General features: G+C 46.1%; 1 protein-coding gene across 4 annotated transcripts in view; it reads right to left on the bottom strand.

Moving 5' to 3' along the window:
- Positions 1-17,480, bottom strand: part of CHN2 (chimerin 2) — a 438,164-nt gene that overhangs the window by 187,284 nt on the left and 233,400 nt on the right. For 2 of the 4 annotated variants that reach the window (XM_073550704.1, XM_073550705.1), the window contains exons 4-6: positions 16,830-16,865; positions 10,401-10,514; positions 6,428-6,713 (exon numbers count right to left, since the gene is read on the bottom strand). In XM_073550704.1, coding sequence (XP_073406805.1) covers positions 6,428-6,713; positions 10,401-10,514; positions 16,830-16,865 — 436 coding nt within the window. The remainder of the gene's footprint in view (positions 1-6,427; positions 6,714-10,400; positions 10,515-16,829; positions 16,866-17,480) is intronic. The other 2 variants (XM_073550703.1, XM_073550706.1) reach the window with 1 other exon arrangement.

The following is a 17,480-nucleotide window of genomic DNA, read 5'->3' as shown; positions in this document are numbered from 1 at the left end:
TGTATCACTAGTGTACGGAGGTGAAAATTATTAAATTGCAACAAATTTGATTGCTGCAGCATTCTTTTTTTTTTTTGTTATGAACCAAAATTTAGTAAAAAAAAAAGAATTACCGTTAAAAAACAAGAAGAAATGCTGGGATTACTTTTAGCATTCATACAAAATCAATCTATTTAATACATGAAAATAAATATCAAATCAAATATACCATGTATGCCAAAACTGTCTATATCACAGTGACCACAAGAGGTCAGAACGTTCCTCCAGCTCTTGTCATATTGACCGGAGAACGTTACATAATCTAAAATACATTTAATATTACTAAATGTGGCAGTCATGACAGAGGCATTTCCAGCAACGAGATGCCCACAAGGGTTGAAGGTTTATTCCCATCTTCATTAATGGGTATGGTTAAATATGAAAACAAGTAAATTTCCAACTTTTTATTAAAATTTGCCTCAATTTTACTGATCTGGACAATTTTATGTTTTTTCGTGCACGGCTTCCTTGCCAAAGGGACAGACCAGTGGTGGCTAAACATGAGCGGTGCTTCCAGACTCTCTATGAGTTTGTAAGCATATAGCATCATCAGGAGCGTATAGTTCAGTCCAACAATGCGACTGACCTAAATTGTCACTCAAGCAGGAACACCCAGAAATCAAGAAGTTGGTAGGCTGGGGAGAAGCGCTCCCCTGGAGAAAGATTAGAATAATTCTTTAAACACTAAGTGCAACCGCCGGCTTTATTAAATGTGTCCTAACCACAATACATATATTTGATAGGGAACGGATGGGGGGGTGGATATGACCACATTGTCAATGTCAGACTACACACAAGCTGATGAGCCCATTGATTGGCTGCAGCGGTAACGTGAGCTGTTGACATAACATCACCATTGTATCCAATCAACAAAGACCGGAGCAGGAAAGTGAGGCATCACTGGACCCGAGAAGGGTGAGTAACAGCCACTGTAGGTTTGTTATTTTAAGTCTGCAAGTGTATGGACTAATGCAATGTAAAACAAGACAACCCCTTTAATCTAAACAAAACCATGCAGCAGCGCTCTGCATATCCTATGATGTAAGCTAACAATGACTATATAACATTTAATCTAGATTACTACCATATAGAATATACTCATAAAATGAAGGTTCTTAGCACTCAAATTGGACCCAACAAAAATGCAAAATTTTAATGAAATGCATATGCAAAAATGATTATGAATCAAAAATACATGCATTTAAGTGAAAAAAGTCCCTAAAGCCTTTTTTGCAGTAGGGTTTTATTAATAATGTGTGTTTTTTTCTCACTACCACTGGATACAAAAAGTGGTTCTTAGAAGGAATCATAAGAAACCAGGGGGAAGCATACTAAGCTTGTAATGGGAATATTGAGGCAGAGCAGAATTTTTTTATAAAATAGTGGCAATGGAAAAACTTTTTTCTTCTGCCTAAACTAACACATTTAATATTTAATCACGGGACCCCTTTAAAAAAAAAAATAATAATATAAGCAGTTAACATTACACATTCTGGAATTGTCAATGGGCGGGGATGACAGTGGGAGCACAGTGGCGTTGGCTATAACAGACAGAGGGGCCGGACAGCGGTGAAGTATCAGATGAAATCACTAGATATTGCGCAAAAAGGCCCAGATTAAAGTCATGCTCCGAATACAGGATTTGATAGTTCACACGGAAATCTTTATCCTTCCTGACTGTATTTCTCTAGTGAGTTTTCTCATTACTGCCTAAATGTTAAACTGACGTTAACCTGCCCAGAGGAATAGGAACTTCGGAAATGACTGAAGTGCCTGCTAATCTGTGTGCCAATGAAGGTCAGAGAAGTAGGAACTCAAATTGCCAGTGAAATTCATGAACTGCTATTTCCTTGAGTTGAATGTTAGAAAATTGATGCTTTAAGCTCAGAATAACAACACAATCAGCCCTGCCTGCTCTTCCAGACTACAGCTCATTAATATGCATCAGAAATATTTTCAGTATTCATTTTGGATGGGTTTGCAAAGGTCACAGATGATCGGAACTATAGCATGAAGATCGAGAATTATTTAGCTTAAAAGAGCTGTCCCAACATTTATCATCCATCCACTTAATTACAAAATGGGGGTCCCGCGTCATTGTGCATGCATGATCACCGCTTTATTCACTGTCTATAGGGGGAGTCACACATGTACGATACCGCTTCTGTAGACCCATGGAAGTGTATGGAGCAGTGGGCACCAGGCGTCCCCATTCTTGTGATTGTGATCATATATTTAGTCACCTATTCTGTGATAAATATTATGAGTGAGATAACCCCTTTAAGGCTTTTAGTTTTCCCAATATACATTTATCCCCTATCCAGAGAATTTTGTAAAAAAAAAACCATGTGAAATGCTCAAGATTTTGGAGGAAAAAAAAAGTGGACTATGAGCATGATGCAGTTACGCTGTTTTTTCTTTGGTTTTGGTTTTTTTTATTTGAAATCAACTTAGACATTTCTATTTGGTTTGTGCTGTTGAAATGTGCTCTCTCTACACAGCCCCAATTGGACAGACCATCAGCAGATTTGGCTTTCAGTACCATCTTTATGCTGATGACACACAACTATATACGTCATTCCCCGACCTTACCTCCCGCTGTACTACAGAACGCCAGTGACTGTCTGTCCACAGAGTCCAATATCATGTCCACTCTCCATCTGAAACTCAACCTTTCCAAAACTGAACTTCGTCTGCTCCCGCCGCCTACTAACCTCTATAAATCTGACATTTCCCTCTCCGTGGGTGGTACCACAATAACTCCCCAGCAGCAGGCGCGCTGTCTGGGTGTTATGTTTGACACCAATCTCTCCTTCACATCCCATATACAATCTCTTGCCCGCTCTTGCCGCTTACACCTAAAGAACATCTCTAGAATTCGCCCTTTTCTCACCTTGGAAACAACAAAAACACTCACTGTAGCACTGATCCACTCCCGCCTGGATTGCTGCAACGCTCTATTAATTGGCCTCCCCGTCACTCGACTATCCCCCTCTCCAGTCCATACTTAATGCAGCAGCCAGGGTCGTCCATCTGACTAATCGGTACTCGGACGTGCCCGCTCTTCGTCAGTCATTACACTGGCTGCCCATTCATTATAGGATCCAATTCAAAGTACTTGTTCTCACCCACAAAGCTCTCCACAGTGCGGCACCCCCCTACATCTCCTCCCTCATTTCTGCCTATCGGCCTAGCCGATCGCTGCGCTCTGCAAACGATTTTCGACTAACTTCTGCACTAATCCGTACTTCCCACTCCCGACTTCAAGACTTCTCTCGTGCCGCTCCTATCCTCTGGAATGCTCTACCCCAAGAAATTAGGACTAACCACAATTTGCATAGTTTTAGGAGCTCCCTCAAAACACATTTGTTCAGAGCGGCTATCACGTTCACTAATCAAAGTCATTCTATGTGTGAGTGTGCGTGTATAGCCCATTCACTATCTCCATCCATCCTTTACTCCCTCAAGATGGCTGGACCTTCATTGTAAATACACAATTGTAAATACACCCCTGTACTTTGTATCTCCCTCACCTCATGGTAGATTGTAAGCAGGGTCGTCTTATTTCGTCTTACATCGTCTTATTTTGCTTTAATTATTGTATTGTTAATGTTGTTACTTATGACTTGTGTTTCGAAACTGTTAAACTGTAAAGCGCTGCGGAATATGTTGGCGCTATATAAAGATTATTATTATTATTATTATTAAATGTGTGGCATCTTAAAGTGGACCTTTCACTTGCATAAAAAAGTTACCGCAAATGTCTTTTAAAAATTTGCCGAGCATTTTTTTGCACTGTGTCATTCCACTGCATTGCAACATATTTGTTGTTTTTTTGAGCGCAGTATGTGAAATTTTGAATTGTAGCTCAACTGGATGTTTGAGTTATCTCTGGGGTGTGTGTTTTCATTCCTCCTTTCCAGACAGTGCCAATCACAGCTCGTCAGCTGATCTGGAAGTCTCAGCTGTGATTGGCAGTGTCTGGAAGGGAGGGGTGAAAGTGCACACTCCAGAGAAGACTCTTTAGAAACGTCCAGTTGGTCCGCAAGCAGAGATTTCACATATTTTGCTCCAAGAGCAACAAATTAGAATATCTCTACACTGGAGTAAAGGGGGTTTTACACATAGCGATATCGCTAGCGATATCGCTATAACGTCACCGATTTTGTGACGTTATAGCGCTATCGCTAGTGATATCACTATGTGTGATACTTACCTCCGACTGGCTCCCCCGCTGTCCATCGCTGATCGCGCGAGAATGTCCGGCTCCATTTCTCGTCGTCAGCTTCCTGCTGGCGCCGACGAGCGACTCGTGGAGGCGGGCAGGAGGACGTCAGGATCGCTGTGTGTGAAAGGTGAGTATCGTGCGCTGCGTCGCTGCTGCATCGCTGGTGAGATCTGCCTGTGTGACAGCTCACTAGCGATGCACCAGCGATCCTGACTGGGTCGGATCTCTGGTCGGATCGCTGGGGCATCGCTAAATGTAAAGGGGCCTTAACTCAGCACAAAACTGAAACAAACAGCAGAATCAGGGGAACTCACAGATCTTACAAGGTTATTTAAATTGGTTTGCTTGAGAAAGTGACATGTCCTCTTTAATGTTTATGGCCTAGAATCTGAGGCCTTTACACCATACATTCTAGATGCCTTTGCTCCACGAAAAAGATAGTTTGCTAAGTGAAATGGTTTTCAAAAGCTGCCAATGTGCCCACATCAGGATGCAGCACGAGGTTCAGCCTGAGAGAAGGCAAAACTGGTAAAGGAAGTCTAAAGGCCCTTTTACATTTAGCGATGCACCAGCAATCCGACCAGCGATCCGACCCGGTCAGGATCGCTGGTGCATCGCTAAATGATTGCTAGTGAGCTTTCATACAGAAAGACCTCACAGCGATTCAGCAGCGACGCAGCGCACGATACTTACCATTCACAGACAGCGATCCTGGCATCCTCCCGCCCGCGTCCACGCGTCGCTCGTCTCACAGCAGGAAGTCTCAGTAGGAAGCGCCCGACGAGAAATGGAGCCGGACATTCTCGCGCGATCAGCGATGGACAGCGGGGGAGCCGGTCGCTGGTAAGTATCACACATAGCGATATCGCTAGCAATATCGCTATAACGTCACAAAACCAGTGACGTTTTAGCGATATTGCTAGCGATATCGCTTAGTGTAAAACCCCCTTAAGAAAACCCTAAAATTGGCATCAATGTGCATATTACCAAGAGGAAGATACCAAAAGTAGAGCATAGTGGAGGAAATGGTATGGTTTCAGGCTATGTCCCAAGTGGAAAAACTTTTTTTCTGTTGGATTTTTCTGCAGGTGTTTGCACCAAAACATGCAATAGCAATTATTGAATTTTTGCTGCTTTTTTATGCATTTTTGGTGTAGATTTGCAACTGCACTCTTAAATGCAGAAACACTAAGAATCGGCACTTAAAAACGCAACTACGTTTTTTCCATGTATTTTTTCAGGCTCCCCATAGAAGAGTATAGGGGAAAAAATGCACACAAAAAAAAACCGCACAGTTCCACAACATCTTTAAATGCACAGCGTAGAAGATTTTTATGCTGTGTGGGAACTTAGCCTTTCCTTTTCAGCATCAGACATGAGGCTCCCTACCACGCGCAGAACCAATTATGAATTACCATAACAAAATTGTAAATCCATCAAAGCAAGACTTGAAAAATATCAATGAAGGCTACCTCAGTTACGAAGTCAAAGCCCAAATTAAAATCCATTGGGATGCTGTGAGGGAAAGGGCGATTTGTACCAAGTTGTGCATACACTACTAAATGGCTCTCTTACACCTGATTAGGCTGGTGTATTTATTTTTAACACAAATCTCAGAATGGCTGCATAATCCTGATATTAAGAAGGGCACTTAAGATGAGGTGTACTCAGCAATCCTAAAAGTTAATATTGACCCTTTATAGAACCTTGCAATATGACTTGGGATAAGAAGCCAAACTAGACACTCAATTTACAGATGTGTGTTTCAGGGAGTTTGACGCTCTTTAGTGCAAATCAGGAGATCTGATTTGGCTATGTGAGAGGCCTCTAACAGAATATAAGGGGGATCAGGCAGGTATAATTTAAAAAAAAGATCATGCAGCCATTGTGACATAGACAGTCAAACTAAGTACAACAGCCTCATTAGGCTCAAGAGGCCTTTTAACAATATATGCAATTTGCAATTTGTTTCTGATGTCAGATACCGCTTACTATCAAACAGGGGCTACACAGTGATACATACAAATTTCATGGACCTATCCACTTCTCTTATAACTACCACTTGCTCAATTATTGGAAAAGAGGAACATATACAGTCCCAGTCCTGGATGTCAGTCATTAACGGCTACTGAAAATAAATTTATCATGGTCACCACTCACCTTCTCTACAGAGCTATTTCCTCCATTGGACACGTGAGCCCGCTTTGATTCATTCTTCGTTCGGCTTAGGCTTCTTGTAACCTTTTCTTTCAGTAAAGATGTGTATCCAACATGTTCATAAATGGGGTTGGTTGTCATTTTTGCAATATATTCTGCAGCTTTATTCTCTATATACAAGGTAATAAGGCCATCAGTTACCAAGTCATGTATTGACTCAAATCTCTTCTCTCCCACAAAGTGCTTTCCATCATAGAAAAGTCTGTAGTTCAATGTTTGGAGACCAAACCTGGAAAGACAAGACAAATGTCAGGAAAAGCAAGATATAACCTCATAACCCCCAGCTGCACCATGCTAGGTGACAAAGCATTCACTCTATATCATCTGTATGACCAAATTAAGGTATTTTGCAGCCACTGACCAATGTATTAAGGCTATCCTAACCACCAGATATTCCCCCTCTATCTAATTTGTTGTCCTCTGCCTCTTCTCAAGTCCAGTTCTTAGCAGCAGGAATACTGGAAAAGAGTGTGTGTATGTGTGAGGGGAGAAGGTTGTCTCTCTGCTCCTGCTCTCCTGTCTGTCAAGCTGTGTACAAGGATAACAAAAGCAAGCTTTAAGCCCCAACCTTACATAGCGAGATGGCTAGCAACATCGCGTTACCGATTTTGTGACGCAAGAGCGATCTTGCCTGCAATCTCGCTACATGTGACACGCAGCGGCGACCGCCCCCCTCCCCACTAGAAATTGCTGATCGTGCTCAAATGTCTTGGGCCATTTTTTCATCTTTGGTGTCCAGCTGGCCAGCATGCATCGCTGTGTTTTACCCGACGAGCGACCTCATTGGCGACGCAAAACTCAGGGACGCAGGTGGGAATCATCAGAAAAGCTGCTGTGTGACAAGGTACCAACGACCGCTGAGGATCGCTGGATCGTTGCTGCGTCACTGAAGAGATCTGCCTGTTCGGCAGCTTACTAGCGACCATTTAGTGACGCACCAGTGATCCTTACCAGGTCTTATCGTTGTCGGGATCGCTGGTGCGTCGCTAAGTGACACGGGACCCTTAGATTTATCAGAGGCAAGCCATTGAACAATAGCAGGAGTATAGTTCCTGTAGAATGCTGCTTATGGAGAGGATTACAATTTACAGAGCATCAGAATCTGGACATTTTCTGGACATATCAGACTGATATTTTATTATTATTATTATCATTATTATGCATTTATATAGCGCCATTTATTCCATGGCGCTTTACATGTGAAAAGGGGAAATATAGACAAGTATAGTAAATATGTGTAAGACAAGGGACACAGAAGTACATAAGGAGAGGGGACCCTGCCCGCGAGGGCTCACAGTCTACAGGGATGGGTGAGGATACAGTAGGAGTGGGTAGAGCAGGTCATGCTGTGGTTCAGTAGACCGAGGAACATTGCAGGCTGTAGGCTTGTCGGAACAGGTATTTGCATCAAAATTGGTTTTAACTTGTTGCAGTGGTTGACGACAGGGGTTTTGTAAGGACAGGGGTTTTGGAACTATATAACAGAAAAACAAAGCTATGACTAAAATGGGAATCCCTGTTGTGTAACAGTGCAATAAGAAGGAGTCGAACTAGTGCAGTGGCTAAGCATGCATCCTGCAGCAGCAGCTTAATATAGCTCTGTGAGACAGCATCTATGTTTATCCGTCCCTCCAATGGACTTTGAGAGGAGCAACAGTCTCCCACATAGAGAGGAGCAGCAGCACCCCACATGGAGAAGAGGAGCAGCAGCCCCCCAAGTGGAGAGAAGCAGCAGCCCACTCACGTGTAGAAGTGGAGCAGTAGCCGCCCACATGGAGAGGAGGAGCAGCCGTCCACATGGAGAGAAGGCGCAGCAGCCCCTCACATTGGGAGAAGGAAAAGCAGCTGCCCAAATGTGGAAGGGGAAGCGCAGCCGCCCACATGGGGAGGAGGAGGAGCAGCAGCCCACATGGAGAGGATGAGCAGCAGCAGCCCACATAGAGAGGATGAGCAGCAGCAGCCCACATGGAGAGGAGGAGGAGGAACAGCAGCCGCCCATGTGGAGAGGAGGTGCAGCAGCCGCCTACATGGGGAGGAGTAGAAGCTGCCTACATGGGGAGGAGGAAAAGAAGCTACCCTCATGGGGAGGAGAAGAAGCCACCCTCATGGGGAGGAGCAGCCACCCACATGGGGAGGAGGAGCGGCAGCCGCTCACATGGGGAGGAGGAGCAGCAGCCGCCCACATGGTTAGGAGGAGACAAAGCCGCTCACATGGGGAGGAGGAGAAGACACCCACATGGGGAGGAGGAGAAGCTGCCCACTGTTGTGAGTTCATTTTCCCCTTCACCTTTGATGTCTGATGAACTCCCTCTGCTGGTGAAGAGAGGTAATGAAATTGGTTGGGATGGGAAGAACCTGTCATCTGAACAGGCGGAGTGTGATTGGACATCTGGAATTTCTGAGTGGATATAAGGCAGCCGACGCCCTTCAGGGTTTGCTGGTGATCCTTTCTGCTCTGAGCTCTGGCATCCAGTTTTAGTTCCTGTCTACTAAAAGCTAAGTTTTGCCCTGCTATTATTACATGAGATTTTGTCTGGTTTCCTTAGTGTTTGTATGCAGCCAATCCTGGTTGGGACTGGCTGAATTCCATTTTTGTCTCTGATCAGTTGATCTCTTTGCTCTGTTTTCAGAATATACGTGAGTGCTGATATAGTGATTTTGAAGTCTAGCGACTTCAGGGCCTTTTTTCCTATCAGACGGTTGGGACATTTTTGTAGGGTTTTTTGCGGATTGCAGCCAGCATCTTTTCTGTCCTGTCCTATCTAGTTAGATGGGCCCCATCGTTTGCTCAGCCTGTCTTTCTGTCTGTGTTTGTGTTTTCATCTGTTTTTCACTGACAATACATGTTGGGGGCTGTCTATTGATTTGGGGTCTGCTCTGGGGCAGTTTAGATTTCCCCTTTCTTTCTTTAGGCTTATGTAGTTCTCCGGCTGTGATGAGGGGTCTAGGGCACCGTAGGAAACCCCCACGGCTACTGCAATCCGATAGCTACCAACCTCTCCGGTTTTCTGGGCTTAGCTTGTATTTTTGTTTTCTCGTCCTCCAGTGACTCATTCATAACAGCCCACATGGGGAGGAGGAGCAGCAGCCGCCCACATGAGGAGGAGCAGCAGCCGCCCACATGGGGAGGAGGAGCAGTCGCCCACATTGGGAGGAGGAGCAGCCGGCCACATGGGGAGGAGGAGCAGCCGCCCACATGGGGAGGAGGAGCAGCCGCCCACATGGGGAGGAGCAGCAGCCCACATGCTTGGTCACTGCTTTATTCAAACTCCTTTTCACTGCAGATCGGCAACGAGAATGAACAAGAGAAAATAACACTGGCTCTTGTAATCTTGGTAGTGACTGGAGATGGTCCAGCAATGGAGTCTCCAATGTAAATTAATTATTACCAATTCTGTGGACAGGTGATAAATATAGGTTTTAAGTAGTGAATCCAAGAGTGAACACTGTGTTGAAGATTAATGTACTAAGGCAATAATCCATGGCTAAATATTTCATTCCACAGAAGCTATAAATGTCAGATACATATGACCAAACTGAAATAATGTTTTTTTTCATCTTTAGGGCATATGTTACAAGAACAGAGACCACTCCACTCCCCATTTAGCAGCAGTCACTTTTTGAAGGTGTTAGGCATTGATTTAATGTCATGGCTGTGTAGCTGCAATTGTCTCTTCAGGTTATTGTCCAAAACAGGACAGGAATGAACTGCAGTGTTATTCCCCATGAATAGTCTTCTCATCAACAGCCAAGAGGACAATTGGATTAAACTGCTGACAAAAAGAATATATTTTTGGAAAAAGATTCTGAGAGCATTATTCAACTGATATTGAGGAAACCAAATCAATACATCATTAAGCTGGAAAAACAGACTTCAAACTGAATCCCAGCTGGTGTCAGACAAGTAATCATCTACCTTAAGGCCAATGTGCAGCAACCAGGTTGCCTCTGGCTTTCTCTAATGAGGTATGATCCTTCTGCAGTGCACAACAACGCATCTGCTTGTTCCCGAGAAATGATGCCATGGAACCTGAGGAGGAACAGGCAGGAAAAGTTAGTGACCCCCCAAAATATTGCCCATGAATTGCAACAATAGGGAATCTAAATAAGAGCAGAACCTGTAGGGGCTTCCACCAAATTGTCCCCTCAAACGCCAATGGGGAAAAAGGTCACCAAATAGGCCTCTACCTCTATGATCCCACACAGCCGTAGACGAGAGTCTGAGACATTCAGATCTAGAGATATGGATATCTATTGAGTCTACTGATCTGAATGGCTGCCATCTAATACTTTATCACTCCGGTAGCGGCCAAATTGTATCCAGACAAAATTATTTAAAGGGAATTTGTCAGCCGTATATACTGGAGTATAAGCCGACCCGAGTATAAGCCGACCCCCTAATTTTGCCACAAAAACTGGGAAAACTTATCGACTCGAGTATAAGCCTAGGGTGGAAAATGCAGCAGCTACTGGTAAATTTAAAAAAAAAAAATAGATACCAATAAAAGTAAAATTAATTGAGACATCAGTAGGTTAAATGTTTTTGAATATCCATATTGAATCAGGAGCCCCATATAATGCTCCATAAAGTTCATGATAGCCCCATAAGATGCTCCATACAAAATACGCCCCATATAATGCTGCACAAAGGTTAATAATGGCCCCATAAGATGCTCCATAGAATAATATGCCCCATATGCTGCTCCATAAAGGTTATGGCCCCTTAAGATGTTCCATAGATTATGCCCCATATGCTGCCCCATAAAATGTTCCATAGAATAGGCCCAATAAGATGCTCCATAGAATAGGTCCCCATATGCTGCCCCAATAAGATGCTCCATAGATTATGCCCCCATATACTGCCCCCATAAGATGCTCCATAGATTATGCCCCCATGTGCTGCCCCCATAAGATGCTCCATAGATTATGCCACCATGTGCTGCTGCATTTAAAAATAAAAAAAATGACATACTCACCTCTCCGTCTGGGGCCAGGTGTCGGTGTCACTGCTGGCACCTGAGATATTCACCTGTCCCCCAGTCCATCACTGCTTGTTGCTGTCTGACACGTCATCTGTCAGTGACGTTCAGACTGCAGGGGGCGCGGCGCGCACTAACCACGTCACCGTGCCCTCTGCTGCCTGAACGTGCCTAACAGATGACGTGCCAGACAGCAGCAAGCAGCGATGGACCCCAGACAGGTGAATATCGCTATAATTACCCGTACTGGTACGGTCTCTGCAGCCCCCAGCTTCTCCGCGATCTCCCTTCCTGCCTTCAGCGGTCACGTGTTACCGCTCATTAAACTCATGAATATGCGCATATTCATGAGTTTTAATGAGCGGTACCATGTGACCGCCTAAGGGAGATCGCAGAGAAGCTGGGGCCTGCAGAGACCATGCCAGGACGGGTAAGTATGACCTGACAACCCCGCCCCCCCTCCCCCGACCCCCTGGTGTATATGACTCGAATATAAGCCGAGAGGGGGACTTTCAGCCCCAAAAAATGGGCTGAAAATCTCGGCTTATATTCCAGTATATACGGTAAATTACGGCATCTGAGAACAGCATGATATAAGGGCAGAAACCTTGATTCCAGCAATGTGTCACTTATCACCAAAAAAGGGATAACAAGTATCCAAAAACACCACTCAAAAAAATGAGATAATAAAGATGTAGATAAAATGAGTACATTTTTATTAACAAAATACCCAAAAAATTAAAAAAGACATGAATCAAAAATGACCACGATACATGTGTGATGAGGTCAGCTTACGCTGAGTCGATTTCTTTAGAGTGGACCCTCTGGGTCGTGGCACCCACCCACCTAGGGCGAGCTGACCTTGTGAGGAACCACCCCCTATACAGGGAGTGTCAGGGGCAAGACCAAGGGGGTGAGCCACCACGACTGCTGGAACCAGACGGCCGGCTCAAGTAGACACTAGGTACGAGTGTCTGACGACAAAGGACGTGCAGGAAACAAGACAATATGTGAATTCAAGGTATCTTCATTAAGGCAAATTCAGGATAACATTAAGTGCAAAACGTGATAACAGGCAAACACAGCAAGGTGCGTGCATGGCACGCCAAGGTCCATGGCATGGTACGTGCCAGAAGGTAAGCCCGGTTACCAGCAAGGACACGATGGCATCGGACTCCGGACAGCTGGCAAGGATCAGGGCATCAGGCTGCGGACACCAGCTCCGGACATCAGGCCGCAGTCTTCATGCTTACGATCTCTGGCAGTGATGGCAGGTTCCGGAAATCCAGCAGGCAAACCAGGGTACAGGCAAGAAGGCACGACAGATCTCCAGACATGGTGCGTGTTAGGGAACACGCCGAGGTCCAAGGCAAGATTCCAGGCAGGGTGCGTGCTAGGGGCACAACAGGGTCCAGGGCAAGGTGCGTGTGTAGGGGACACGCCAGGTTCAACGTGCAAAATACGGTGCGTGTGTAGGGGACACGCCAGGGTTCAAAGTTCAACATACGAGACAGGGTGCGTGTGTAGACACGCCAGGGTTCAAAGCAGAGTCCTGCGCGTGCAGAGGGGCACGCCAGGGTCAGGGTTCAAGGCAGAGTCCTGCACTTGCAGAGGGGCACGCCAGGGCCAGGGTTAAAAGCAGAGTTCTGCGCGTGCAGAGGGGCACGCCAGGGTATAGGCTAGGACCTGTGCGTGCTAGAGGGAACGACAAGAGCAAGACCTGCGCGTACTTTTACACAAGCACGGGGAGGTATGCTACGGCGCAGGTGAGGGCCTGCGCGTGCTAATAGAGAAGCACGTAAACACAGTGCAGAGACAGCGTGGGTGCAAGGAAGCACAAAGAGCATGGCTGGGGCACTAGGTAGCTGGTCAGGCTGCAGCACAGACAGGCGGGCAAGACTCCAGCGAACCCGGCTGGGGCATAACAGGCGACACAGCTGTCACTGGCCGACGAGCACGGCTGAGGCACAAGCAGGCGGGCACGGCTAGGGCGGGCACGGCTGAGGCACAAACAGGAGGCTAGGAAGGCCAGGCGCATGCAAAGAGCACACGAAGAAACAAAGCAAAGCAACGCAAGAAACAAAGCAAGGCAAGGCGAGAAACAAGGTACAGGGCAAGGAGCAGAACGTAGGCAGAAACACGGAGTCAGGTCAGAGCGAGAACAGAGCTAGCAGTGGAGCGGGGTCCAGGGGGAGACCTTGAGACAAGCCCCGGAATGTGCCAGAGAGCACAAAAGGTAAAAGGAGAGGAATGCTGCACGTGCCAGGAGGCACTACAGAGCACCAGAGGTAAGAGAGGAGGAATGGTGCGTGTGCCAGGAGGCACAACAGAGCACCATAGGTAAGAGCAAGGAAGAATAAACAAAGACAGAGAACCTAGGAAGGAAAAGCATAGCAAAGGCAAGATATGGCAAAGCAGGCAAGGCAGAGAACACAGGAAGGACTACAAGTCCAAGCATGACAGAGACAAAACATGGCACAAAGCACAACCACAAGACAAGGCACGGGACAAGAGGCAAAGTACAAGCACAGAGCGTGTGCAGAGACGCACTACAGGGCAAAGATCAGGGGCACAGAATACAGGGAGCGACCGAGCAGACCAAGCAGCCAACGCAGGGAAGCAACATGATACTCAGGCCCCGACCATAGGAAGGGGCGGTCTGATATAGGGCATTAGCACCTGCACTTCCGGGTCAGGACCAGGGGAGAACTTCCGGTTCTGATCCTCCAGTATTATAGAGAGCGTTGCTAGATCAGACTGGGCTGGACCATAGAGAAGGTCACATGATCAGGGGCTCCACAAACACTGGGAGGTTAGCTGGGTCAGGCAGTGCTGGAACATAGGAAAGGTCACATGATCAGGGGCTCCAGGAATACAGAGAGGATTGCAGAATCAGAGCAGAGACGGATGGTTACCTAGCAACAGCGTGCAGCCATGAGGTAAGGCGCACATGCACACTGCTCCAGGCATCTTGCAGCACAACAGTCACAAGGTGCGTGTGCACACTGCGTCCAAGGATCTTGCAGCATGAGACACAACGGGCATGAGAATTCAGTGCACGTGCACACTGCTCCAGGGGTCATGCGGCACAACAGACATGGCGGGCATGACAGGCATAACGGACATGGCGGGCATGACAACATGTATGAGGAATCAAAAAATAGAGGGAGTAATCAAGTCGACATGGGAGGTTGTCACGCCGCTGCCGTGTCCCTCCCGCTTGCTGCCGCGGTCCCCGCCAGCTTCCACACCGCTGCTGCAGCCCTCCCGGTCACTGTCTGCTTCCACGTCGCGGTCTCGACCGCCTCGGTCCTCACCGCGGCTCCCCGCCCCCCGGCACACTTACCCAGCACACGCTCCTGCCCTGTCTCCTGCGCTCCGACGGGCGCGCGCCCCTGCCCGGCTTCCTGCTCCTCAACGGGCGTGCGCTCACACTGTGTTCAGGAGCGCGCGCATCCTCCATTCCCCCTGAAGGCACGCGCTCTCCTCACTCTGCTCTGGGAGGGGTCATGACCCGGAAGTCCCTGACACGTTCCCTATATCAGGCCGCCTCTTCCTCCTGGCGGTGCCTGATTATCACTTGTGCCCTGCTAGTGATTCTGGCCCCGCTTCCCGCTGTGCGTACCCCTGCTTTCAGCCTGCCTATATCTTATCCGTCATCTTCGCTGTTCTCTCTCCTAGGATCTGGAAGTCCGGGGTTCCGTTCCGTCCTGTTCTGGCCTCCCTGCTGTGTCCTCCAGTCCGTGCCTGGTCCCTGCCGTCTTGCCCGTGTTCCTGTCCGCCATCCGTGTTCCTGTCCTAGGGAGACCCTCCGCCAGCCTCTCCGGTCTCCTGTCGTGTCTCCTGTATCCTTTCCCTGGGTACCAGTTGTCGTGGTGATAGTTACCCGCGGGTCTGCCCCTCCCTGTATAGGGGGTGGTCCACCTGGTGAGCTCGCCCGTGGGAGGTTCATTGCCACTCCAGGAATACTTCTAAAGTCTCACAGTGGTGAAGCGGAACAAAGTCAGGCTGCAGGTATTAATAATAGTGGTACAAATACGTCTATATGAACGGAGGTCAATAAGGAAGTGCCTACAGTGAAAACATATCTTAGACTGACCACATAGAGAAAAGTACAGTGTAGAGCTTACCCATAGTGCTGTAAACAGCCCGTTTGCAACACCACAGATGCCCCGATGTGCATTTCGCTGATGTGCTTTCTCAAGGGGAATGTTTTTACTAGGCTGTTTTGCTGTTTCAGTTATCACTAGAGGACAAGGTGTCATGTGACTGTCCAACAACGTCCCCATCACTGATAAGTAACCTTTTGTCAATATACATTGCACTCAAAGCTGCCAATCAGCAGTGTGAGCAGAATTATACAGGGCTCAGCATTCAGAGTTCTGCTAGATCTACAGCATAGAAAACTGTGATCATCACAACTGCTGCACCCAGTAAACTAAGTGACGAGACACATTGCTCGAATCAGAGTCTCTGTCCCTATATCATGCTGCTGTCACATTACATAGCAAAAACTTGCTTACAGATTCCCTTTAAAAGGTTTTTTAAAGGGAAACGATCAGATTTATTGTTTAAAACATGTTTTTGTGTTAAATGTATTTTTCAAATATTTTCGAGATTTTTTTTACATTTCGCAATCAGTATTTAAAATAAAAAAAATAGAAATAAAGAACTAGACCAAGAAGTTCTTTAAAAAGTGAGGGTTTAGTCCATACATTAAGGTATCATGAGTGGTCCAGTACAAAAGACTTCACGGGGACTTTCGACATCTAGAGGTTGGAGACCTAAAATTGAAAAGGTTGTCCAGCCGAGTGCAAATTTTAGCATATGCACTGCTAGAATTCTGTTCTGTATGCAGGTGTTCGAGCGGTCGCCATGTGACGGCAAGTATGTGATTTGCATACTTGGGGTCAGCTAGAACACACCATTAAAGCATTGGACTGGGAAATCCCTTTAAAAACAGGATCACAAAAAAGGAATGGCATTTATAGATTCTCAGTCTCTTCTCTCAATAGAACATTGGCATTCTGGGCTTCACATGGCAACTAAATTCTCATCTTCTTCTTTCAAAAGAAAATTGAAAGAAGCAGATGAGAATCTAGTTGGCATGTGACCGCCAGTATGCAGGTCACATATTGCTGATCATATGTCTGCCCGCTAGCTCTGGCAATTGAGGGGAATCCTGACAGTGTGCTCAGTGACTGCAGCAATTTAGCTCAAGAATGTAGAATCTCTTAAAAATGTCTACATTTCAAGCTCCAGAAATGTGTGCAATTTTCTTTGATATTCCAAAATTTGCAATCTGCACTAAGTATGTGACATTTTTTGTATGTATGTTATATTATAACTATTAAAAAGTTGCTTACGTACTCCCGTCCATAGTGCTTTGGTCTATTCTCCACCTGCAGGAAAAAATGAAAAATAAAAAAAAATCATATCTCTGTTCAATAATAGTTGATTCATGTTTACGGTTTTTCCAGTTGTAAAGCATTGCAGAATATGCAGGCGCTATACATGAAAACAAGTATCATTACTATCACAATTACAACCAAAGCTAGATAAGAGGTTAGAAGAGTCCACAAAAAAAGTCACTGTTGTAGGCTTGAAATCACACACACACTGTGACTACAAAGAGCGATATGAATTGAATTTCTGCTTGGGAGCAACATTTCCCTCAGATGTTTAGAACCTGACACAGCGGTGATTGCTCCTGAAATTGAACTGCGTTTAAGTGGTTACAGCGCACAGAACAAATGTATGACAAAAAGGATTGACAAATACAAGTAAAACTACAAATACAAGTCTTAGGCGCATTTATTTCTGTGATGAAGGAGTTAACTACTCCAACCCCGCCAGGGCTTGTAAGCATATTGAAGAAAGCAGGATTTAGTGCTCCAATGTTGAATAGCAAGGCCTGTTAGTATGATAATGAGAGAAAGCCAAAGCAGAACTTCAAAGCTTGAGTAGGAGCCACGCCAGCATGGGGCAGGAAGGTGCCTGGGGGCTTCAATTAGAAT

This window comes from Dendrobates tinctorius, unplaced genomic scaffold, assembly GCF_039654945.1.
Source record: "Dendrobates tinctorius isolate UK_male_01 unplaced genomic scaffold, ASM3965494v1 ptg000167l, whole genome shotgun sequence".
In the NCBI taxonomy this organism is placed as follows: Eukaryota; Metazoa; Chordata; class Amphibia; order Anura; family Dendrobatidae; genus Dendrobates; species Dendrobates tinctorius.
This window is presented reverse-complemented; position numbering and strand designations above follow the sequence as displayed.